Genomic DNA, 27121 nt, shown 5'->3' on the forward strand with positions numbered 1-27121 from the left:
TTTAGCCTATTTTGATCTCTTCCCCCCACCCCATCCACACTAGGGCTATCTGTACCTTGCTCATCCTGCTTTCTACCCTTAATTAACACATTCCTTAGATAACATCACCACCTTCAACACCTCTTTGTCCTTTTGTCTATGACATCTTTTGGCTTTCTCCACCTATCACTGGCCCTCTATCCAGCTCTCCTTGTCACACACCCTCCCCTTTAAACCAGCTTATATTTCACCTCTTTTCTATTTTTCCTTAGTTCTGTTGAAGAGTCATACGGACTTGAAACGTTAACCGTGTTCCTCTCCGCAGATGCTGTCAGACCTGTTGGGTTTTTCCAGGTATTTTTATTTTTGTTGTGAAATAACAAGCACTGATTTCTTTTAACACTGCAGAAAGTTTTTTTCAAATATTTAAAGGACAGAAGATTTAAAACCTTGGCAGCTTTCTTTGACAGTTCTCTTTGACAGCTCCCTTGACAATTCCAATGAGTATCTACTTTTTTCACACATTCCTGTCAGCTTTTAACAATACTAAAGGGCACTTGACCTCTCCCAAAGGGCACCTGATCTCTCCCAAAGGGCACCAGATCTCTCTCAAATGTCTCCTGAGACCATATCTATAAGGGCACCTTACCTCTACAAAAGGGTACCCTGCCTCACCAAAGAACTCCAATAAGTTTAGAGCTCCTCCTACCAGGTAAAATGTACAAAGTCGTATTTCCCTCTCCCTCCTTGCGAAAATCAGACCAGGCTGAAAGTAGCTCTACTTTAATATGCAGCTGCCTTTGTGAACCACAGATGTGCAAAGTTTGACCTGCCTTTGTTTCCCCCCCACCCCCCCGCAAAAATGGTAGCTGCCGAGTTCAAAGGCAGGACCTCTGGATTCAGGCCTCCAGAGCCATCTTCTCAAAGACGGACAGCCTCTCACAGAAATTGAAGCCACAGTCTAAAACATGTATCAATTTCTGGACTAGTTCATGGAACACTGATCAAGATGCCAAATTATATCCTCAGCGACTGTGACCATGGACCACTACCCCTCCTTATCCTTCTCGGTCTCTATGTAGTCTTTAACACGGATTCCTCACTTGCATTGTCCAGCTGACTGGGATTCTTCCACCTGGTTTCATTATTGCCTAGTCATAACCAGAGAATTTCCTGCAATAGTTTCTCATCCTTCCTTTGCACCATTACTTTTCCGAGTTTCCCAAAAATTCATTCTTTTCCCTTTCCTATATACTGGAGCTTAGCCACATCATTCAAAGACATGGGCCGGAATTTTACGTTAGTTGTGTGGGCGCATGCCTGACTTGAAATTGCACGAAAAGTTGTCGGGTGCATTTCCTGACATCATCGTGCACTTGCCCAATATTTTGCTCGGTGGGCACGCGCGGCAATTAGAAGTGCACCCACCAACAATTAAGCAGGCAATTAAACCCATTAAAGAGGCAATTGTAATTGGTTTTACGTGGCCCGTCCACTTTTATGGTTGGCAGATGGGCCAATCAGCCTGATGGCAGCATATTTTCACTGAAACCTTGATCCAGGGTGGGATGAAATGTCCAGGGTGAAATATAATAAAAGATATCTGGGGACTGATGTTTTTTTGAGTTCTGCTGTCAAATGTTTGAATGTGCTATATAGGCACTGTTTGCTGCAATTTTTTGTCATTTAATCTGGAGAGGTCTGCAGCCCCCTGAGGCAGTTCCGCTCCCTCACTTTTCGCAACCTCCCACCCTCCCCAGCCCCACACCTCCCCCAGTAGCACTGAGCCTTTCTCAGTGTGCGCTTCATGCTGGCTGGCCAATTAACGGCCAGCCAGTGTGAAATTGCATTCGGGGGGCGATTGCGGCCAAAAGTGCGTTTTGGGTCCGCTTCCGGGCCTGCCAATAGTGTGAACCTGAAGAGTGTAAGATTCAGGCCGCCTGATATATTGTTTGTCATACGTGCATGTTCGCTTCCGGCTGCAACTGGCCCCCGAAGACAATTTCACACTGGCTGGTCAGTTAACAACCAGCCAGTGTGAAACACGTGCTGAGAAAAGCTCACTGCTGCATGGGGGAGGGTTTGCGGGAAGAGGGCGGGCACCGAGAGAAGGGAGGGTGTGGGCTTGCGCCCCTTGAAGGCTGGCGGTTACTGTGGAGCTGCCTCAGGGAGCTGCAGTAATTTAAAAATGAAATGAGCTCAATAAACTGCTGCAAACTGTGACAATACTGTAAATACAAGCAGCTGGCAGCAGACTACATAATAGATCATCCCTCAAACATCTAATTTTATTTTATTTAACCCCAGACATTTCATCCAGCCCTGGATGTAGTTTGTAGTGAAAATATGAAGGCCGCCTTGTTTGGCTGTTTGACCCATCCGCCTACTGTAAAAGTGGACGGGCCATGTAAAATCTCTGACAAGTGGCTCCTTAATGGGCTTAATTGCCGGCTCAATTGTCAGTGGGCGTGCTTCCGAATCCCGCGCATGCCTGCCGATCGTAAGGTTGCACGCGAATGCGATGACATTGGGACACCAGCCTGACATCGTCTGGCATAATTTCACACGATTTTGGGTCAGGTACACGCCTGCATGAACAGCGTAAATTTCTGGCCATGATATCAGCTTCCACAGGTAGGCTGATGACAGCCAGTCCCAACTCCCCTCCACCTTGTTCAATCTTGCCATTACCTCTAGGTTAGCCTGCTTAACTGACATGCAGTCCTTGATAAACCACAATTTCCTCCAGTCATATGGCTGTTAGAGCAGGTCAAAGGCTGGGAATTCAGCAGTGAGAAACTCATTTCCTGACTCCACAAAGCCTGCCCACCATCTACAAGATATTAGTCAGAAGTGTATTGGAACACTGTCCACTTGCCTGGATGAGTGCAGCTCCAACAACTCTCATGAAGCTCGACACCATCTAGGACAAAGTAATCTATTTGAGTGGCATGCTATCCACCACCTTATATATTCATACAGTGGCAGTAGTGTTACCATCTACAAGGTGCACTGCAGCAACTTGCCAAGGCTCCTTCGATAGCACCTTCCAAAAGGCTAACCTCTACCACCTAGACGGCAAAGGCAGCAGATGCAAGGGAACACCATCACCTGCAAGTTTCCCTCTGAACCACACACTGTCCAGACTTGGAATTACATAACCATTTCTTCATCATCGCTGGGTCAAAAACCTGGAAATTCCTAATGGCACTGTGGGTACTATATGGACTGTAGCGGTACAAGAAGGCAGATCACCACTACTTTCTCAAGAATGATTAGGGATGGGCAATAACTCCTGGCTTTGCTAGCAATGTTCACGCCCTAGGAACGAATGAAGTAAGACATTGGATGGTCAAATTAATTGTTTCTGGTCCATGTCACAAATTCTATTTACTTGCTATCAATTCCAAACTCTGCCTTGCCACTGTATGAAGCTCAACTAGATGTTTTGCAGCCTTGGCATCCTATTTAATGCTGAGCTGAGCTTCCGACCTCATAACTTCTTTAGTACAGAAATCACCTATGCCCACCTCAGCAACATTAACCATCACTGCTGCTATCTCTGCTCTTATGAGCTGGAAACCTAATTGATGTTTTTAGTATCTCCAGAGTCAACTATTCCAATGCCTGTTTGACCGACCTCCCATTTTCTGTTTTCATAACTCATGTTTTTCTATCTTCATAAACTTGAGCACATTCAAAATTCTGCTGCCTGTATCCTAACCCACACTAAATTCCTCCCATTATTCCAATACTTGCTGAGCTGTAGTGCTGAATTTCTCCACTGCTCTTTCCTTAAAGACTTTCTTTAGAACTTATACCTGTGACCAAGCTTAGCCATCCATCCTAATATCTCTTCTTTGATTTAATGTGACTTTTTGTTTGATCATTCTCCTTGAAGTACCTTGGGCTGTTTTCTAATGTTAAGTGTGCTCTATAAATGCAATTGCTGTTGTTGAACTCCCCAGGGTGTACCTGTAAAATTGCATTATTGGTGTGCCTGTGGTGGAATAGAAGATAGGTAAGTAAGGTAGTGGGCTGCAGAATCATAGAACTTTATAACACAGCACCAGACTGCACAACGCTTTTTGAAAGAGTTATTAACTTTTTTATATTCTCTGGATCTTTGCCAACACCGTTTTAATTTTTTTCAAATATTAATCAACTTTCATTAAAGCAAAAACTGTTATGGGATTTGCTTCTATCACTGTTTCGGATATTGCATTCCATGTCCTAATAAGTCTCTGTCTGAAAAATTTCTCACTTTGTTTTTTTTTGTAATGACCTTAAATGTATGTCATCTATTTACTGACTCAGTGAAAGTAATTTTTCCTATTTACTTTATCATAACTTTTCATAACTTTGAACACATTTATCAAATATTTTCTTAAATGTCTGATTTACTGAAGAAAGCCCCATATTCTCATCCTCCCACATAGCCAAAGCCTCTCGTCTCTTTCTATTCTATTCTATTGAATCTGCACCATCTGCATTGCCTTGCCATCTCCTGTAAAAACTTCAAAAACTTGATACAATATTCTAACAGCAACTTAACTAATTTTGTGTCTAGGTTTAGCACTACTTATTTTTGTCATATATGATGTTTTTTTTCAACAGCTAGTATTCATTTTCTTAAATCATTCTAACAACTTGTCCCTCCCACTTTTAAGGATTTCTGTGTCTGAACCCCAAGTACATCTGCTCCCCGAGCCTTAGAGAATGAATGACAAATTCACAATTCTAAAGATATTTAGTTCAGCTTTTAAATTATATATATTGAGAGGACTATTACCAAGTTAACACTCAGATATATTATCGTTTTAATAACAGCAGAATTAAAAGTGATATACTTAGATTTCCATTACAATCATTGCATTTAAATGCATGAAAATAACCACAAGGATCATTGAAAAACTATTGCACTCGGTATACCTAATCTTTTAATCAAAATTCCCACACTTAGTATATGGTTGATAAATAATAAAATGCATTTCTAGTACACTGAAAAGACCTCAGCATTATTTATTGAGTATATATGTAATGAGGGGCGATTGCTTGCGTGTTTCTAGATTAAGCAATCTATTTTAGATCAGTTAAATGTCAGTACCAGCTGTCTCAATTGCTCATACTCTTGGCTCTCAGTCAGAAAGCTGTTGTTTCAAGGCTCTAGGATTTGAGCACATAATTTGGGCTGGCATATTAATACGCTACTGATGGAGTGCTTTCCGATCCAATGTGAAATATAAGTTCCCATCTGTTTATGTAGAACAATATAAATGTTGCCCGGTGGCACTATTCACAGAGGAGATGGAAGATTTCCTGGTGCTGGGTTTCACAGGGTGATGTATCCCCACCCTACACCCAACCCCCCCCCCCCCAACACACACACACACACACACACACACACACACACACACACAACTAAAAAGTCATTGCGAGGCTGCCCACCAAAAGGCCGGCAGCTTCACAGCCTCTCTACATTCACAGGTTCAGGGCAGGGTTAAATGATGATGGGGTTGGGATGCCACCAATGGGCATAGGGGACCCAGTGGAGATTCTCTCCCTTTCCTGACACCAGTGAGCCCTGCTAGGCTACACACTTAATGTGTGTGTTCCCTTGCCACAGGTAAAATAGTGGCAGGAGTGGGATGAAGCACTTAACTGGCCATTAACTGGGCCTCAATAGGCCCAAGGGCAGGCTGGTCGTCTGGTGCCTTCACTGCTTTCCATGATATATTTGACAGGTCGGGGGCGGGCAGGAATGCTGCGGACAGGCCACACGCTGCATTTTACAAACCCACTCATCTTCAAACGTGCCGGTGGTGGGGGCCGTAAAATCCAGCCTCTGATTTCTAGGTCGGCATTCATCTCATTTGCTGTTTGTGGGTCTTAGCTGTATTTAATTGGCTGCTATGTTTGCTTAAAGAATAATAGTAATTGTACTTCAAAAAATTACACTCATTTGCATTAGTTCTTTTTTTACACTTTAACATGTTGTGGATGTTGCTGACTAGGTCAGCATTTTTATTGCCCATCCTTAATTGCCCTAGAGAAGTTAGTGGTGATCTGCCTTCTTGAACTTCAGTCCATGACTGTTCAAAGACATTTGCTAAATTTTGGAACTCTCGTTTCATGCTGCAAATAAAAGCAATTTTCTGTGTTCTTTTTTAAGGTAGCAGTTGCATTTACCAGTAAGGAGATTTGCTTTTATGACCTTAATTCCAAAGAAGAATTTTCCTGTCAGTATAAACTTCATGGAATATGCAACACTCTGATTTGTATGCACTATTGGTATAACCCAGAAGATGGAAATGAAGCAGTTCTCACCTTTGGTGACATCTGTGGGGAGGTAACTTGTGCTAATCAAAAATTATCCTAGGATTTGGATTATTTTAATGGTAATGATCAATGAATTTAATTCAGCTATTCAATATTACGAAAATTTCTACATTAATTTTTGTTTGTGATTGGCTCCTAATGGGACTGTGTTTACTAAGTGAGTTTCATTAATCCAAAATAAATATTGCTACATAAGTCATATCAACACACAATTCAGTGGCAGTTCCACCAAATAATGTTACATTTTGTGCTGTTCTCACATTTGCTCAAATGAAATTCCTATCTCTATTTTTATGCAATCCTTTGGTGCAATTGGTTTAAGTTTTCTGTTGTTATTAGTTTTTGTTTCTTCAGCACTAGCGGTCACTCCTCCCAGCCCACTATTTCTTCAGTTCTCTATGTTTGCAGCTTTCCCTTTTAAGCATAAATGCAATTATTTTTGTATCACCAAGGTGGAGAAACTTCAGTATATCTATAATTTCAAATCAAAAATTTGAGGAAACACTGAATCTTACCAAATGTTGTAACATTATAAATAACCTTAACAAATCTGGATGGTCTTCTGAACCACTAATTTTATAATGTTGGTAAACAACAGGTTACAGCCATCTCTCCACTAAGATTACAGACTTTACCTGCGTTTTTATGCTGGTGTGTGGAGTTGCCATGTATGCACCTCAGTGCAGAATGGTGCAAAACCAGCAGTCTATCTCAGTCTTGCCAGTCTGCACTACTTCTTAGGCAATATCAATGTTAAGGCAATGCCTGTAGTGTAAAGCAGACATTCCTCTTACTGTTAACTGTTTTACTATAACAATTGAATTCTCTTTACTCCCTTACCATTATCCTTTTCAAGATAATTCCCTTCTATTTGTGTTCATCAACTTATTGTCTGAATGACACTCAACTATTTACAGGCCATACAATTTTTTTAAATGAGTAAGTTTCTGTTTACTTACTTTAAACTCCAAGCCAATGTTAAATGTGTGGTATAACTCTAGAAAAAGGCTATCAAAATAAAATCTAGGTTAATGAACTACCTCAAGTATTTTGTTAGCTCACAGTTTGTTAGCTTTGCATCACCTGTCATTATACAATTGACGCAAAGCAAATTTTACAGAATCTTTAGGATATCCAAATAATCATGTAGAAATTTTTATATTTCATTTTCATCTTTTAAGTGTTATTTAAGAGTTGGTAGCCTGCATTTAGGTACCAGGGGACAGAAATCTTTCTTGTGTGTATACTTCCATGTATGCACAAAGCTCCATTTTACTTGGCTGCAAATTGATGTACAGTATGCTGTAGGTCTGCTACCCTACATTGTTTTTAGAAGGTACCCATCTCAAATCATTGCATAACTGTGTCCAAATATATGACATGCACAAAAGGAATACCTAACTTGATCCATTTGTAAAAAAGTCTAAATGAACCATCAGCAATTAGTTGAGGTATGAAAATTTTCATCCTAAGGGAAATAAAAGGAATTCTTTATTTATCATCATGTGTTTAATTTATCAGTGTGAGGATAAATAAGAATCATTTTAATTTTTGTTAATTTTGTTTCAAGGAGCTTTATTAACAGTTCAGGGAGATTTCTAACAAACCACTGTGTCATTGAACCTTCGCTGTTACCTCTCCAACGATTGCTTTCTTCTCCATACTAAATATTGCAACTTTCACCAGTGTGTTTTGGAAAATGTATAGTGCATTTTGTTTTTCTTGCAGGTCAATGCTATTTGCTTTACCACAGCTTTAATTTCACTTTTTGAAAGACCAAACAGTTCGACAGATGAGCAAGAGACAACCATAGCTATTACCTGGCAAGAGCTGGTTAAAGGAAATCACAAGTGCTGCTTCACTTTACAGCACAAAGGACACAATAAAGAATGGGTCAGACAAGGTATGTAGGGGGAGAATTTCCACTTTGGCAAAATTGCACTGGTTTTCCAAAGTGAAGATTTGGCTCAAATTCTTGCTTAAACTATTTGCATCATCACAAACATAAAACCTTCCAAGAACTAGCACAAATCAAGCTGCTTTTTCAAACTTATTGGTGCCCTTGTACTTAAAGAGGAACAGCTTAATTTTAAAACAAAATAAAGGGTATAATTCTAAAGGGGATGCAGCAGCATAGGGACCTTGCTATATGGGTGCATAATTTGAATGTGGCAGGATAGGTTGAGACAGCAGTTAATAAGGAATATGGCATCCTGAGCTTTATCAATAGGGGCATGGAGTACAAAAGCAAGGAAGTTATGTTAAACCTGTGTAAAGCACTGGTTTAGCCTCAACTCAAGTATTGCACCCAGTCCTGGACACCCCACTTTAGGAAGAATGTGAAGGCATTAGAGAGGGTGCAGAAAAGATTCACAAGAATGCTTCCAGGGATGAGGAACTTCAGTTATGTAGGAGAACTGGAGAATTTGGGTCTGTTTTTGTTGGAGAAGTGAAAGTTTGGGAGGAGATTTGATAGAGGTATTCAAAATCATGAGGGGCTGGACAGTTAGATAGGGAGAAACTGTTCCCATTAATGAAAGGATCGAGACCCAGAGGGCACAGGTTCAAAATAATTGGCAAAAGAAACAATGAAGATACGAGGAATTTTTTTCATGCAGTGAGTGGTTAGAATCTGGATTTTTAAAATTCTTTCACGGGTGCGGGTGTCACTGGCTGGGCCAGCATTTATTGTCCATCGCTAATTGCCCTTGAGAAGATAGTGGTGAGCTGCCTTCTTGAACTGCTGCAGTCCATGTGTTGTAGGAATACCCACAGTGCTGTTAGGAAGGGATTTCCAGGATTTTGATCCAGCAACAGGGAAGGAACAGTGAAGGCGATATAGTTCTAAGTTAGGATGGTGCGTGACTTGGGAGGGGAACGTGTAGTGGTGGCCATTCCTTATTTCCCATATTTATTCCCAGTATTCTCTCTCTAGAGGACCAATGCTCACTTTTATTACTCTTTTTCTTTTTAAATAACTGTAGAAACCCTTACCATCAGTTTTAATATTTCTAGTTATTTTTCTCTCATACACTAATTTCTCGCTCTGCTGTAGTAATTATAGTTTGGATAAATGTAGGACTGGAGCTTTAAGAATAATCCTGTGTTGTAAGAACACATGATCTGTGGAAACAAATGTGTTAGCAGTGCGGGGAACCTCTAGTAGAGGGAGTTCTTCTTTAGTTATGGAGTTTGATGCACACATGAAGTCTTGTAAATAAAGTTAAGTGGGTCCACTAAGGAAAAGTTGTCTGGAAGATCAACTCTATTACAAACTGGCTACCAGGATAAATCAGTGCCCAGCGATTGTGAGTATCTAATTTCACTAAAAAAAAAGATATACTCATCTGAAATGCCACAGTTTGGCAGAATTGATCCCTTTGAGCCAGCCACAGACGATTGGTCTCAATATATAGAACGTTTTGCGTTCTACTTTCAAACCAACAAAATCATGGGGGAGGAAAACAGGAGAGCAATTCCCCTGAGTATTTGTGGGAGCAAAACTACCATTTAATTTGAAGCTTGATGGCTCCCAATGCTCCAGATTTGAAGACCTTCAGTGAATTAATAGACATCGTTAAGCGATATTTTCAACCCAAGCTCTCAGTCACAATGCAGAGGTTCAGGTTCAATTCACGGAATAGAGCCTCAGGGGAGACCATTGCTACCTACATGGCAAAGTTAAATCAACTAACAGAATATTGGGATCTTGGTGAAACCCTGAATGACATGCTCAGGGATTATTTAGTATGTGGCATGCAGGAGGATGCTAGTCAGCGAAGATTGCTGGCTGAAGTGGATTTTGATTTTGAGAAAGCAATAGAAATAGAGCTGGCAGTGGAAAGTTCTGTAAGGGATTCACTAGCAATTCAAGGGGTATAAAATGATGCTGCTCTCCTAGTTGGGCGAGAACGGACTGCCAAGTAGCACAAAAAGCAGGGACTCCGCCGTGAGGCGGGAAACAGCCCCCGCTAACCGAAAAATGAGAGGAAACAGCTTAGCAGCAAAATAGAAACCTAGTTTTTACCAACGTGGAAACAATCCTTCTTCTTGCGATTAGCAATTTTAAAAAGTAGAGTGTTACTTTTGTTACAGAAATGGGCACTAATTGAAATCGTGCAAAACGAGATTTAAACAGGCTTCCAAGCAACAATCAAAGCCCAATGAAGTATGTAGTGTAACAGAGCCAGAAACAACCAATTCTGATATTTAGTCATTATTCAACATGAAAGTAGGGGAGACGGAGCCAATTATTGTCACATTGCAAGTGAATGGTAATTCCTTAAAAATGGAAGTAGACACTGGTGCTTCTACTACTGTAATAGGAGAACACACTTTCAGATATTTAAATAAAGGTGCTCAACAATTAACTTTGGAACAAACCTCTGCCAAGTTGAAAACGCACACAGGCAAAGAAATCCAAGTAAAAGGTATCACCAGAGTAACTGTTCTTTATAGACACCAATTGGCACAGCTACCAGTGGTGGTAGTAGAAGGTGAAGGACCAAGTGGCGTGATTGGTGGCAAGAGATTAAATTAAACTGGTCCTAAATCTTCAGTTGCGAGCAGGGGGACTGCCAGATATGATACCGTCGTCGAGGATGAACTGGGAAAAATCCAAGGCCTAAGGGCCAAGATTTATGTGGATCCAGAAGCAACTCCTCTCTTCTTGAAAGCAAGACCAATGCCATATGCCCTGAGAGAGAAGGTTGACCTTGAGCTGAACCGGCTAGAGAGGTTGGGTGTCATAAAAGTGGTTCAGTTCTCAGAGTGGGCAGCACCCAAAGTCCCTGTCCTTAAACTAGACCAGACCATGTGGGGACTATAAACTGATGGTCAACAGAGCAGCCAAATTGAACAGGTACCCTACCCCCAAGATTGAAGACCTCTATGCCAAACTAGCGGGAGGGACAACATATACAAAGCTTGACATGAGTCACCCATATCAGCAACTGGAGCTGGATGATGCCTTCCGAGAATTTGTGACCATAAATACCCACAAAGGGTTATACCAACATACACACCTGCTCTTCAGTGTTTCCTTGGCCTGTGCCATTTTTCAGAGGACAATGGAGAGCTTACTGCAGGGACTATCTCAGGCTGTAGTCTACCTGGATGATGTACTGATAACTGGATTCACAGAAAAGGAACACTTGGCTAACCTTGAGGAATCCCTGAAATGATTTTTAGAAGCAAAAGTGTACCTGAAGAAGCAAATATGCACTTTTTAGGCCAATAAAGTCATTTATTTGGACCACTGGGTAGATGGGTACACCCTTTTGAAGAGAAGGTTAAAGCAATCAGAGAGGCACCTGCACTTGAATCTCTGAACTTAAATCATTTTTAGGGTTTGTAAATTATTATGGATGATTTCTACCAAATTTATCAACGGTTCTAGAACCTCTGCATTCACTGCTAAAGTAAAACCAGCGTTGGTTTTGGGAGTCACCTGAAGAAGAAGCCTTCATGAAAGTAAAACAGCTCTTACACTCTTCAAATTTGTTAGTGTGTTAGGACCAGATGGAGGAATTGGTGCTAACCTGTGATATGTCCCCCTATGGAGTGGGAGCGGTACTATCTCACAAAATGGACAACAGCACAGGGGCGCCGCTAGGCTATGTATCCAGGACACTTGACACAGCTGAAAAAGGATATTTTCAGATAGAAAAGGAAGGTCTGTCAATTATTTTTGGTGTAAAGAAATTTCACCAATATGTGCAGGAGTGACATTTCACGATAGCATCACACCACACCACACTTTTGAGTCTGTTTAGTGACAAAAAGGCTATACATCCCATAGCTTCTGCACGTATACAAATATGGGCCCTAATTTTGGCAGCATGTGAATACAACTTTGTACATAGACCAGGGATTCATATAGCAAATGCCAATGCCCTAAGTTGCCTTTCTTTGCAAGAGAAAAATAACCTCATCCCAATTCCCCAAGCACTCGTGTTAGTGATGAATTTTCTAGATTCCTCACCAGTCTGTGCCAGGCAGATAAGAATTTGGATGAATCATGATCCAGTCCTGTCTCTAGTGAGAGACCATGTGTTACTTGGTCTCAGGAACCAGTCTCTGATGAGTTGAAGCCATTTTTTAATCAAAGACACGAGAGAGCAGTCAAGATGGTATTCTATTATGGGGTGCATGAATAGTAGTTCCTTCACAAGGAAGGAACCACTCTTAGTAGAGCTGCACAGTGCCCATCCAGGAACCTCACAAATGAAGATGATGGCGCAAAGCTATCTTTAATAGCCAGGGATGGATGGCACTATTGAAAGGGTATAAAACACTGTGTGCAATCTCAACAGCTGCAAAAGTTGCCAGTGACAGCCCCATTACACCCATGGGAGTGGCCTGGTAGACTCTGGATGCAATTGCACATAGATTACATTGGTCCTTTCCTTGGAACCATGTTTCTGCTAATTATAGATGCTCATTCCAAGTGGTCAGATGTTTATGAGGTAAAGTCACCAATGTCAGGTGCTACTATAGAAAAACTACACCAGGGCTTTGCCATTCACAGATTACCAGAGGTAATTGTCTCAGATAATGGTACTGCATTTGCGAGTGCTGAGTTTCAATGATTTGTCAGACTCAATGATATGAATCAGATCAATCAGTCTGCACGTGAAGACTGCACCGTGCCATCCATCATCTAACGGACTGGTGGAAAGAGCAGTACAAACTTTTAATGCAGGAATGAAAAAGTTGAGCGGTGACTCATTGGAAACTAGACTTGCTCATTTCCTATTTCACTACAGAACAACCCCCCACACTACAACAGGAGCAACACCTGCAGAATTACTGATGAGGTGCCATCTTTGGACAAGACTGAGCCTAATACTTCCAAATTTGGAGGGGAAGATGGAGAAAAGTCAAGAGAACCAAAAAGCGACTCATGATTTGCATAGTCATGAGCAACAATCTACCGTTGGAGAAGCAGTGTACGTAAAGAATTTTGGTGGAGGACTGAAGTGGTTATCTGATAAAGTAAACCTCTGCAACTGGACCATTGTCGTACCATGTGGGAGTGGAGGGCGGGATCACCCGTAAGCCTGTGGATCATTTAAGAAAAAGTGAGATGCTCCAATAAAATGATATTCCATCTGTAACCATTACTCAACCAGTGGTTCCTGTTGAAGTTGCTCAACCAAGGACAGACATGCCCAAAGTCTCTGTCAGAGTGGAAGACACTGAACTGCATGTGCCTAATGAGGTACCTGATGTTAATGCGATTCCAGAGAATGTGTTTCCTACAAAAGAATCAGAAGTTGTGGAGCTGTGAGGTTCCACACCGTTCAGGAAACCACCTGAAAGACTGAACTTGTAATTTCATAACTTGTATAAATATTGTAATGTAATGAGAAAAGTATCCTTGTAAATACAAAATGTACAGAAAAGTTAAAGGGGGAGGAATGTAATAATTATAGTTTGGGTAAACATTGGACTATAGCTTTAAGAATAATCTTGTGTTGTAATATCACATGATCTGTGTAAACCAATGAGTTAGCAGTGTGGGAACCTCTAGCAGAGGGAGTTATTATTTTGTTATGGAGTTTGATGCACAAGTATAGTTGCTGCTGCAGTCTCGTAAATAAATTTCAATGTGTCCACTGAGAAAAGTTGTCTGGAAGATCAACTCCATAACATCTGCATTATGTTTTTAGTCCACCTTTGCTTGCAGCATGACAGAGAGAATGAGGAAAGAGGACACAGAGCAGTATAAGCTGCTCAAAGGTGGAGGAGGTAGAGGGGAAGAAGGGTTCTCAGTTGGAGGCTATATCCACCCTGCATCTTGAGGAAGCATTTCTCCTCACTCAGCCTTAGCGAAGAACAATGTGTGCACTGTTTCTATTTCACGAAGGAAGTCCTTTATTCTTTCATGGGATGTGGACATTGCTGACAAGGCCAGCATTTGTTAACCATCCCTAATTGCCCTTGAACTGAGTGGCTTGCTAGGCAATTTTAGAGGGCAGTTAAATTTCAACTACATTGCTGTGGGCCTGGAGTCATGTGTAGGTCAGACCAGGTAAGGATGGCAGATTTCCGCCCCTAAAGGACATTAGTGAACCAGTTAAGGCCAATTAGGGATAGGAAATAAATGCTGGCCTAGCCTGCAATGCTCACGTCCTACAAATGAATAAAAGAAAACTTCTCACTTCATTTGAATAGTCCTGATGGTTCTCCATTCTGGCAGATGCAGGCCCAGCTCCAGTACCACTCATGCTCCTCCACCCACCCCTCCAAACCCCCTACCTCCCAAGAAGCTCTGAAAATCCAGGGTGTTGTAAAAATTGTCATTCTTCCTTTGGTCCATCCTCATGTCTAAAGGATAGATGTTGCCTCGTGAAGATTTTCCCCTGATTTTCGCGAAGTGTAAAACATCTGAGATTCCTTTAGTTTGGAGAAATAACTATTATTCAACAATCACATTGTATTATCCCACACTAAGAATTGCACTTTCTTTCTTGTTAATGAATATGAAATTAAATCTCCATTGCTTTCTTCCTCCAGTGAGTTACTGTTCCAATTTGGAGGCTTTCATCTCCTGTGCCACAACTAGCTTGAATACATTAGTCTTGGGCTGGAAAGAAAAGGGAACAGCCCCAATGAAAACCTCTTCTATCCATGTTAATGAAGGTGTTAATGCATTTGATTACCATCCTGGACTCAATTTAATTGGTAAGTGAACTCAAGTGTTTTTGTCCTCAAAACTGCCCATACATAAATGTCACATATAATGTGTGCTGTACTGATACAATGTATATGAGCAGTTGTGCCGATATAAAATTATATTTGATTCACCCAGCATGTTGAGGTCCTCTCCTGAGGCTGCTTTGAAGAAAAGCCAGGTTGAGATACTAACAGATGTGTGGTTTGAACAGGAAAATGAGACTTCCAGTTATCTTTTGACTGCTTTCACAGATCCAGTATCCCATTTCGGAGTAATGTCAATAGAGCTCTGGGAACAACTTGAACTGTTATTTTATAATACCTTAAAGAATTGTAAAATATTTATTGAATAGAGTATTTGTTACATTAAGCTTCATTAAAAGTTTTCACAATTTCTTCAGTTCTGCTGGTTTTGAAGGTCAATTTTACATTGCTTATGAAGCATTCTATTAGCTTCGTCTCCCCTACGTTGTACAGTGGTCCCAGTATGGATTAATGGGATGTGGCGCTAATGGCTGTAATATAAACTTGGTGAGCTTCTAATATTTGTCAGGAATATTTGTAAAGCCGTTCACAATACCTGGATAATGAAAGATGGAAAATTACTTATTAATGTACATTTTTCGCTCTGGTTCATCCAATTTGTAGATGGAAATTGGGTGAACCCAAATAGAAAATTTGTACTGCATGAGCATCTCAAATAGGCAGAAAGCTTACGCCTGAAACAGATGGTCTCAGTTTATATCTCACCTACACCTGTACTTGAGGTTCTACAGCGACCTTGGCTAGGGTGGGAGGAAAACCCTCCAGGATTTCTGTTCCCGTTGATTTTTTAAAATTCATTTATGGGATGTGGGCTGCGCTGGGTAGGCCAGCATTTTATTGCCTATCCCTAATTGCCCTTGAGAAGGTGGTGGTGAGCTGCCTTCTTGAACTGCTGTGGTCCATGTGGTATAGGTACACCCACAGTGCTGTTAGGGAGGGAGATCCAGGATTTTGACCCAATGACAATGAAGGAACGGCGATATATTTCCAAGTCAGGATGTTGAGTGGCTTGGAGGGGAACTTCCAGGCAGTGGTTTTCCCATGTATCTGCTGCCCTTGTCCTTCCAGATGGCAGTGCTTGTAGGTTTGGAAACTGCTGCCTAAGAAACCTTGATGAGTTTCTGCAGTGCATCTTGCAGATGGTACACACTGCTGCCACTGTTTGTTGGTGGTGGAGTTAGTGAAAGTTTGTGGAAGGGCTGCCAATCAAGCAGGTTGATTTGTCTTGGATAGTGTCAAGCTTCTTGAGTTGTTGTTGGAGCTGGACTCATCCAGGCAAGTGGAGGATATTCCATCTCGCTCCTGTCTTGTGCCTTGTAGATGGTGGACGGGCTTTGGGGAGTCAGTAGGTGAGTTACTTGCCATATGATTCCTAGCCTCTGACCTGCTCTTGTAGCCACAGTATTTATACGGCTAGTTCAGTTCAGTTTCTGGTCAGTTTCTGGTAATCTCTGTTCAAAAATGCTCTTGAAAGGTGGGGTTTAGCTGTAATGTTCCCACTTGTTGTTATTCACTGTTATGTGAAGACTTACTACTTGGTTATGGTTTTTGAAGCTGCAGACTTGAGTTACAGTTACAGTCTTTAGATGAAGAAAAAACCATTGGTTGAAGTACTTATTTTTAAATTGAATAATTATTTTAGAAAATAAAATCTGATATTTGTAGAAAAGGTTATATCCAGGTTTAAGTTACTACTTATGTATAATGCATCATAGCTGCAAGTGACATCATGATATATTTTGTGATTTATAAAACTGTGTTGAGTTTGTAAACAAATAAACCCAACTCACAGAGGACTTCCTCATGAGACTGTCCTTTAAATTTGCACTGATATCTTTTAGAAGACAGTATTAATGAGGAATAATGGGGTTTACTCTGTGGCATTATAGACTGTCGTTCTTATGATCAGTACATTTTTTCCAATAGCTTCTGCAGCTGTAGATCATCAGGTCTACTTATGGAACCCTTACATGTCTAAGCCTAATGGAGTTTTACAAGGCCATCTAGCTAGCGTAATAGCAGTTCAGTTTAATATTACACGAAGACAACTCTTCAGTTTTTCAAAGGACAAGGTGAGAATAATTTGCTTTTAGTTTAACTTGTGAATAACTTGTATATAATAAATAAAACTAAAGCTATGGTGGCTGCTTCAGAAAATTGCAGACAAGATCTTCAGAAATTGCCTCTGTTCTAAACAGTTTTCAATATTAACTCTACACAGTCTTATAACCAAGAGTAAAACCAGAGTGTAATGACATGAACCAGAATTAGCTTCACCAGTTTATGACAGTTGCTTGTGTTCACACTGTTTGTTCAGTTCAAGCATAAGCTAAACATTGTCAGTTGTGAATTTTATGCGTCAGTTGGAATAACTGTTTGAAACCATTCTAGGTTTTACGAATTTGGGACATGCACCATCAGCTTTGTGTCCAGCGACTTGCTGGGATATTTCCAAAATGCCTGGACTTCCAAACAATTCTATATTTCAATGAACTCAGTGGCCAACTCTTCACCACTTTCAACAATCAGCTGACGTTATTGGAGATGAAGCAAGAGACTGGCAAATGCGTGAAAAGTCATGAAAAGTCTGTTACCTGTGTGCTTTACAACTCTCTTTTCAAACAGGTGAGTGAAAATAAGAACAGAACAATAAACTTTTCTATTGCTGAAAAAAGATATTTTGTTGAAGCTTTTTGTCTTGTACTCATCAGGACAATCACAAGAATACCAATGTCAGGGGAAGCAACAACTTTATACTATGTGAGAAGAGAGTGCTGATCGGTTAGCAAGTGGACTTTGATTGGTAGAAGGGTGCCATGGAGAATGCACCAGTTAATGATGACTAACAGTTAATTGCAAAGCACTGTTTAAAATTTAAACCATGCAGCTTGACTCTGATTGGTCAAGGCATTGCCCTGAGGAATGAACCAGCGAATGACTATCACTTATTTTGTTTAGCTGAAGCAGGCACAATGTTCTTTCTGTCTGCAAAGGACAGGGCCCTGTGTATTAATATATGTCATTTCCAGTACACACAAATGCACCACATTGCGAGCCCGACTGATAATCTTAAATTGGTTGTCAGTGTAATTTTTAGCACATTGAGGATTATTTAGCAAATGTTGTCCAAACGCGGATTCACATCTAATGTTGGACACTGTGTTTTGAGTTTTGCAAGCACGGGCTGGTTGAGTACGGTCTGTACCTTGCCCCTTGTGAACAGCGGAAGGGACATGCTATTTGATACGATCCACCAACCTTTGGGACGTACAATTTGAGCAACAGGTGAAGCTAGCTGTTTCACGCTGCTACTATGCACTAGCAACACGAGTGGTATTCGCCACTAAAAGGATGTTGCGGTCAAGCCAAAAAGACGTTCTGCCTATCTCACAAGTGAGTAATGTGGTATATGAATTTCAGTGCCAGTGTGATAGGTATATAGGCCGTACATCCCAAAGACTGGCAGATCATATCAAATCGTTCCTTCCATAATCTTCAGGTGTTTAAAATCTAATTTAGCATCAATTGATCACTTTTTTTATTGTTCATGGGATATGGATATGCTGACTGGGCCAGCATAGTGGTGAGCTTCCTTCTTAAACCGTTGCAGTCCATGTGGTGTAGGTACACCCATGGTGATGTTAGGGAGGGAGTTCCAGGATTTTGACTCAGTAACCATAAGCTACTTCCTGGTTTACCTTATCTCCACTTTTATCTCATTTAACTGAAGTGACATCTTGCACTATGGGCTTTGGACCTTCAATTTGGTAGCTCATTTGAGAGCGATGTGAATAATATATGTGAAACACTTGCAGGTTATCAGTTCAGACATTGGATCTACTGTTACAGTCTGGATGATTGAAACTGGTCAAAAAATAAAGCAATTTTCTGGATGCCATGGCAATTCTGAGATTACAACAATGGCACTAGATGATTCTGAGACCAGATTTTTCACTGCAAGTGTTGATGGAACAGTAAAGGTAAGGTTTACATTATATTAGCTTCTAAATTACCATTCCTATGGTATGAGGTTATGTTGATCAATCATATAAAGAATGTGGAATATAACAAATTTCATTTAGTGCAAGATGGCATGTAATCTAATGATCAAATAGTAGGGCAGTCAATAAGATGATAGCTACAATAAACAACATATCTGCTTAACTTTTGGAATAGCACGTGTAGTCTCAGCACATTAGTTCTGCTGAACAAAATCTTCTCTAGTTCCATCTTGAGCCCTATTTAATTCCCAAAACTCTTCTCAGGCCTCCATCCATCATGACTGCTCTGTTGCTGTTAACTTACTAAATCACTCACTTGCCTCCATCTTGCATACAACCCTTGCTCCTTCATCCCATCATTCTTGGCAGATCTTGCAGCCACTCAGTGCTGTTCTCAAGAGCTGCATAACTTCCTTCCACCTCTGTCCTCTTTTAAACCTGCTTAAAACGTTTTGGCATGGTCTTCTTAATCTCTCTCCCATGGCTTATCATCCATTTTTCTTGATTTCTTTGTAAAACACTTTGGGATGCTGTGTACAAATAAAGGAATTATATGGATATAAGTTGTCATTATTATCTTTAAGCAAAGACTAAGTGAGCTTTATGTATTTTTGGTGTGCATGTTTCATCAGAATGATCAGTTCTATTAAAGGGTACAAACTTGAGTTTCTTTACTTGTCCTTTTTCTTTACAGCTGCTACTTGGCCTGCTGTGCGTTTTCATCATTTTCTGGTTTTATTTCAGATTTTTAACTTTTTTATTTTAACTAAGCTGTTGTTGTATGGTAAGTCCCCTTTGAGCTTTTCCACTTTAATGTCATGAATATAATGGAGCCGGTATGCACACTTAGCAAAAACAGAATTACCTGGAAAAACTCAGCAGGTCTGGCAGCATCGGCGGAGAAGAAAAGAGTTAACATTTCGAGTCCTCATGACCCTTCAACAGCACACTTAGCGTCTGGGTTTCCTTTTTGACGTCATTTCGTACCACACCAAAGCAGTATCACGTGACTCGATCAAAGCCATTTTGGAATGGCCTCTCCTCCTCATCACCTCTCCCACTCCACTACCTTCCTGCCTCTCCCATTCCGCAATCCTTAAGCCCCCTGACCCTTCAGTTCCTGATCCTCCTGTTTATTGATCCTCTCGCTCGTCAACCTTCCCACTTGCTGCCCATTGTGCTCCCCGACTCTTCTGGTCCCTGACCCTCCCATTCACCACATCCCTCCCTAACCCTCCCTTCCACAGCTCCTCTCAATCCCTTGCTCACTTCCCTCCCTCTCGCCGCCACTCAGCGAAGGTTTGGGAGAGAGAAGCGGCAAGCAAGAGAGAGCAGGAGAGGTGGAGAGTGGAAGGGTCAGGGAGCAGGAGAAATGACAAGTGGGAGGGTTGGGAAGCAGGATGAGCAGCGAGCAAGAGGGTCAGTGAGTTGGAGGACCTGGGTGTGGGAGGGTTGACAGGTGGAAGGGTCGACCAGCAGGAGGATTGATGAGCAGGAGAGGCTAGCAAGCAGGAGGATCAGGGAGCAGGAGGTAAATAGAAAGAGTTAGCAATTTTTAAGTTTATTTTATTTTAAAAATTATTCCTTTTACAAATATAGGAATTAAGGAATGTACAATATTTGAAGTTACAGGGTGTAATATTTTTTCTGATGCGAAAGGTCTCAGAACCTAAGTACAGGTTTTACATTAGTTCCAATGAGAAAGTCTGATTCACTTAATGTTGCTTCATTTAAAGTTGCAATTTTCAGGAACTCAACTATAATATTAAGTGAGAAATTATTGTGTAACATTAAATTCACTTAACATAAAAATAATCAATGCAGTTTCAAAAAAGAATATCTGTGTCCTTCAATTTCAAAATTTAGCTAGACCCATATAATATGAAACATTCTGTTCATGAAATTGTAATCCTTGAAATTGTACCTTGTATTAACAGATTTGGGATTTCAATGGCCATTGCCACCATAAATTGAATGCAGGAAGGGACCAAGCAGCTGATATCTCCCAGATCCTGATATTAAAAAGGAGTATTCTGGTATTAGGCTGGGAAAGGTATGTTACAGTCAGAAGTTGAAAATCAGCAAACTATATTTATATAATCTTGTATAAACTAACCTGCTTTCCTTGCTTTTTTAAAACTGTTGCACACAGCTTTGAACTTAAATAAGATTTTAAAAGATGATTTTATATTTTCTGTTGGCTTAAGGTTTACAGCGCAGTCCATTTTTGTAATGTTACTTTTACCAGTCAAGGCCATTTTCATTATGGCCCATTAGCTCTGTTACCTTTCTTAGATTCCTGAGATTTACAATACTATTATTTACTTAAAGGACAACACACCCCCTAGACCCAAGTAGCTTTGTCTGTTGGGGAGGTGATGATGTAGTGATATTGTCACTGGACTAGTCCAGAGATCCAGGGCAATCCCCTGGGGACCTGGGTTCAAATCCCACCACAGCAGATGGTAAAATTTGAATTTAATTTTTTAAAAAAGTCTGCAATTAAAAGCCTAATGACAACTATTGTTGTAAAAAGCCCATCTGGCTCAGTGATGAAGGAAATCCTTACCTGGTCTGGCCTACATGTGATACCAGATCCATGCTCACTGAAATGGCACTCAATTCTTAAGGGCAATTAGGGGTGGGCAATAAATGCTGGCCAGCCCATGAACAAATTAAAAATAAAGAAACCGCGCCGAGACATTTGCCAACATTCATTTGTGCTAGCAACTATAAAAGTGCAAATTTCCTTTCTGACTGCAGTTGGTGTCTGGTAGTATGCTCAGCATTGAGAATGTGGGAATATCTTGAGCGTTCTATGTATATCACTCGATGACATGGTGTGTTGGAATGTCAAAGTTTAATTGCTGGATCACAGTTGACAGCCCTTTTCCTGTATAAATTAACAGGCACATTCAGCTATTCCACTGTTGTTAGAGACATCTCTAACTTAGAGAGCTGAAAAATTGGTAACTTTGAAATTTGTAGGTTTGCGCCATTATATTAATATTTAATTTTTTTCCTCCAGAATAATTACTGTCTTCAGAATGGATACTCCTACTGAATTTTTAGTTCAACCCTCAGAATGGAAAGGGAAAGCAGAGCATCAAAATGACATTCTTTGTGCAGCATTCTTACCACCTCAAACCCTTGCAACAGGTTTGCTATTTCATTATATTTTAAGTCTTGAAGCAATTTTAAAATGATTTTTCAGCTCTTCAAGTGATTAGACAGACTATGAATTCGAAATAAATAACTTGAGTTTCTATTTGTATCAAATCTGGTAATTTATCATATATGAAGCCAATTTTTCCTAATTGAAACATTTTTTTTTCTCTCAGTAGATATCTTGAGTTAAGTTTTTTGTGTTTGTGTATATGTAGATAGGAGTGTACACAGAACAGCATAAAATGTGCAGTAAAACATATAGGCTGGATTTAATGTGGGTGAAGGGGGTCTCACCCACCAGGTGGAGAATGGAGAAAATGGCTCCCACCCTGTGTTATTTTTCTCTAGGAGGTCTCTTGGGCAGCGTTGGACCTCCTGTCCAATTAATCCCCCAGTATAGCAGAAATACTGTCCCTGACAGCTGCTGACCAAACAGAGGCTGGCAGCTCTCCAGTATCAGCAACACCACCAGATGATGGGCTATGGATCCCCAACTGGAAGTGAGTGTGGGTGGGATGGCAGTCACAGGGAGGGGATTGCTGGCGAGGGGGGTCGGAGGGCTGGATTTCTGTGTGCCCTCATTTTTCAATGCCGGGTCCCTCGATCTGGCACAGTGTGCCTGTGAATGAAGGACAACACTGGCAAACCTGACGGGGTTCACTGGATGGCCTTCCTGGATGGCAAGTCCCCGACCTGCCACTGGTTGAATACCAGTAGTGGTGGGATGAGGCCATTAAGTGACAGGATCTCCACCCTACTTACTCCTGCCCGCTCACAAAACCTCCCCCATCTCCAAACTCATCTCTGCGGCAGGGTGGGGGGGGTGACATTAAATTCCACACATAACATCTCTACTCACTCCAGTCCAGATAAGAAGCCTTAACTGGTGAAGATAATGCAAATTAAACATGTAATGGCCCAATAGGAAATCTACAATAGGCTGAGAAATTAGGCTGGGAATCCCACCCTCCCAAATATAATAATATTTTTCTCATTGAGATATCTTCACTGCTTTTCTCCCTCAGCCTCTGCTCATGCTTAGTGATTTCAACATCCATCTCTTGTGTCCTCTCTCTTCTGACCCTTGCCCTCTTACCCTTCCTCAATCTTTCCCGCCATGTAAACTCCACAATCCATATTCACAGCCACCCACTTAACCTTGCCATCTTGATGGTCTTGTCAGTCCTATCGTATCACAGATAAGGCCGTCTCTGATCACTTCCTTCTATCTTTCTCCACACATATCCCCCTTCCACGCCTCAACCCCACCTCCTTTATCCACCTCTCAATAAAACTATCCCCCAATTCACCTACGATTGCACTTCCAAAACCCTAACTATCCTTTGACCCTCCATTCACCACAACAATTCTGCAGCAATGGATTTGGTCAGCCACACCCTTACCTCCACCTTTGATGCCCTAATTCACAATAAAATCTTTGCACTATCTCACCCTGACCATTCCCCGGTAAGATCTTCATCTTCACTCCCTTAAGTCCAAGGGACACAGACTTGAAACAAAATGGCGGACACTGGTTTAGCCATTGACTACCAGATCTGACTAGACCATACAAAGATAAAAACAAAAAACTGCGGATGCTGGAAATCCAAAACAAAAACAGAATTACCTGGAAAAACTCAGCAGGTCTGGCAGCATCGGCGGAGAAGAAGAGTTGATGTTTCGAGTCCTCATGACCCTTCAGCAGAACTAGGTGAATCACTAGGATCCTTCTACAATATCTCTCCACAGTTCCCCTGGGCGGGACTGCCTCACATGGTTCCATTTTAATCTTTCTAATTGTAGCCCATGAATCACTTGCAATGAATTCTATTCCTGCCCCTGCACCATTAACTGTGTTGTCCACCAAGGGTCTAACCTTGGCCCTCTCTTATTTCCCATCCGTAGACTGCCCTCGTTGACACCAGCTGGAAGCACAGGATTAGTTACCAATTATACACTGTTGGTACCCAGCCCTATCTTACCACACCTCTCTTAACACCTCCAGTGTTGCTAAACTAGCAAGCTACTTATCCAATATCTAGTACTGGATGAGCAGAAATCTCCTCCAATTAAATATTGGGAAGATTGAAGCCATTATTTTCGATCCCCACTCCAAACTCCATTCTCCAGCTATCAACTTCATCCCTTTCCTTGGCAACAGTCTGAGACTAAACTCATATGTTCAAGACCTTAGCATCATATTTGACTGAGATGTGCTTCTGATCACATTTTCAAGTTATCACTAAGACCTAAGACCGCCTATTTACACATCCATAATGTTGCCAACATTGCCCCGATCTTAGCTCATCTGATGCTGAAATCTCATTCCTGTCTTTGTTACCTCTAGACTATTCCTATGCCCTATTGGTTAGTCTTCCACATTCTACTCTGTAAACTTGAGGACATCTGCTATCCATGCTTTAACTCACACCAAGTCCTATTACCCCTATGCTTACTGACCTACATTGGCTCCCTGTCAAGCAATGTCTTGATTTTCAAACTCCCATCCTTGTTTTCAAATTGCTCCATGGCCTTATGTCTCCCTATTTTTGTACTTTCCTGCAGCCGCACAACCCTCCAAGATATCAGTGCTCAAAAATTTCTAGCCTCTTGAGGCTCTCCAATTTTAACCACTCCACCATTGGTGACTGTCCTTCAGTTGCCTAAGCTCTAAACTCTGGAATTACCCCTCTAGACCTCTCTGCCCCTTAACCTCACTTTCTTACCTCTTTGACCAAGCTTTTGGTCATCTGACCTAGTATCTCCAATTGTGGCTTAGAATATTTTATTACATCAAAGGCATTACATTAAATACATGCTGTTGTTGTAACTCAGAATTGATATGATATTTCACAATTTCAGTGGTGTTTATTACATCTTCCTCTTGTTTCATCTTTTCCTCACCTTCACTCCAAAAAGATTGTAGATGCCGGGTCTGTTGAAATTTTCAAGACTGAAATTGATAGATTCTTAGGTAAAGACATCAAGGAATTTGGAACAATGGTAGATAGAGCAGCAATAATTTAAGTGAATGGTTGAAGAGGCATGAGGGGCTAAATGGCATTATGTCATTCTTGTGTTTCTATGTTCAACCTTCATCTCAGATAAATATTCAAATCCTAAAAGGCGCATTATGCCAAAAAATATGTTTTTTTCTATTGCCTTTTCTATGATCTGCTGAAAGTTAAATTGATATTTGGTTGGTGTCAATTTTTTGTGAAGGGATCAGCATTTAATTAACTATAAATAATATCCCAATATGATTTCTACAGGCAGCTATGATGGGGAAATTGTATTATGGAATAATAATTCTGAAAAAGCATCATCTAGATTTCACCCATGTTTGAATAGAGTTCTGAAGTCTAAACCAGGTAAATGTAAGTGTAATTCTATCTAATTCAAGTTTGCAGTTCAATTTCTATTCCTAGTGACACTATGGGCTGGATATAATAAGGCAACATGAGTCTTGCCCTCTGGCTAGAGAGCCGGTGAAAGTTAAGCTTCACCTCTTTTAGGGAAGGCCACTGCATTGAATGCCACTCAGGCACTTAATACTAGAACTAAGAGAGATAGTTTAAGGATAAGGGGTCTCCCTTTTGTGACAGAGATGAGGAGAATTTTTTTCTCTGAGTGTTGCTAGTATGTGGAATTTTCTTCCCTAAAAAGCAGTGGATGCTGGGTGATTGAAGTTATTCAAGGCAGAGTTAGACAGATTTTTGATAGACAAGGGAGTCAAGCATTATGGGGGCAGACAGGAAAGTGGTTGTGACCACGGCTAGATCAGCCATGATCTTATTGAATGGTGCAGCAGGAATGAAGGGCTGAATGGCCTACTCCTGCACCTAAGCTCCTTTGCTTCTATGTTATCTGGGGAGCAGTGGGCCTTCCCAGGAACAAGGTCCTCCGGCGTGGAAGTTCTGCCGTCGGAGAGCTGCCAGACAATCAGAGGCAGGCAGCTTTATTGAATGGCAGCGCCACCAGGGAGGAAGTGGCTGCTGCTGGTACAACACCCACTCGAGGCCTATGATCGTCACTGCGTTCCAGGTCACAGGCGAATGATGACAGGAGGGAGGTGGTGGGAGAGGGGGTTTAGCAGCAAGGTCAGGAGGTGGGCTGTCAGCAAGACCCTTACCCCTTCCTGATGTCAGGTCCCTCACTGAGTGCCTTTGAATGAGGTACCTCCTCTCTGAGCCTGCAAGCAATTCTGCACAGGTTTGCTTGTTGTGCACCCTGAGTGGCAAGCCTCTGCATGATGCTGGATTAATACTGGGCAGTGGTGAGAAGGTTGTGGAGTCCCCTCTGGCCACCCTCCCACCTAATTACATGCCCCCCCTCCCCTACTCCACCACCAACTTTCCACATGGGAGGGCATTACGTTCTACCCTATGAGATCACTTCAAATAATATTCCTTTTTTTTAACACACTTAACACTAGAAAAGGATTGCTCCTAAGTTTTCCACTGGTGAGGCCGGCTTTCTGCTCATCTGATGACACTGACCCTGGTAAATTTCCCACGGTTAGCCTCATTGGCATTTTCTGGACAGGCTTGAGCATTTTCCAGACAGCTCTGTCCATGATGTGGAGCCTGGGTTGGGATGGGTGGGAATTGGTTACTGCAAACATTGAGTGTCTGGAACTATGGAGGGGGAGTAGCTGGTTGTTGGGTTATGATAGAAGAGGGGGAGTAGCTGATTGTTGGGTTATGATAGAAGAGGGGGAGTAGCTGGTTATTGGGTTATGATAGAAGAGGGGCCTATTAAAGCTGATGTTTAGACTGCTGAGTGAATCAAAAGACCCAAGATTAATTCTACCTTTTGGTGGGAATGGGGTGATTTAAATCTTTAAAAATATGGCCCACTATTTCAAGAACACTGTATAACTACTAGCATTACAATCTTCATACATTATT

At 41.3% G+C, this 27121-nt stretch overlaps 1 protein-coding gene across 2 annotated transcripts in view; it reads left to right on the forward strand.

Annotated features, from left to right (window-relative positions):
- LOC121273717 (WD repeat-containing protein 49-like) overlaps positions 1–27121 on the forward strand; it is an 85468-nt gene that overhangs the window by 6983 nt on the left and 51364 nt on the right. For both annotated transcript variants that reach the window (XM_041180883.1, XM_041180887.1), the window contains exons 3-11: positions 6152–6328; positions 8047–8221; positions 14839–15006; positions 16969–17114; positions 17434–17667; positions 18858–19022; positions 20981–21096; positions 22072–22202; positions 25484–25588. In XM_041180883.1, coding sequence (XP_041036817.1) covers positions 6152–6328; positions 8047–8221; positions 14839–15006; positions 16969–17114; positions 17434–17667; positions 18858–19022; positions 20981–21096; positions 22072–22202; positions 25484–25588 — 1417 coding nt within the window. The remainder of the gene's footprint in view (positions 1–6151; positions 6329–8046; positions 8222–14838; positions 15007–16968; positions 17115–17433; positions 17668–18857; positions 19023–20980; positions 21097–22071; positions 22203–25483; positions 25589–27121) is intronic.

This window comes from Carcharodon carcharias, chromosome 2 (assembly GCF_017639515.1).
Source record: "Carcharodon carcharias isolate sCarCar2 chromosome 2, sCarCar2.pri, whole genome shotgun sequence".
NCBI classification, from domain to species: Eukaryota; Metazoa; Chordata; class Chondrichthyes; order Lamniformes; family Lamnidae; genus Carcharodon; species Carcharodon carcharias.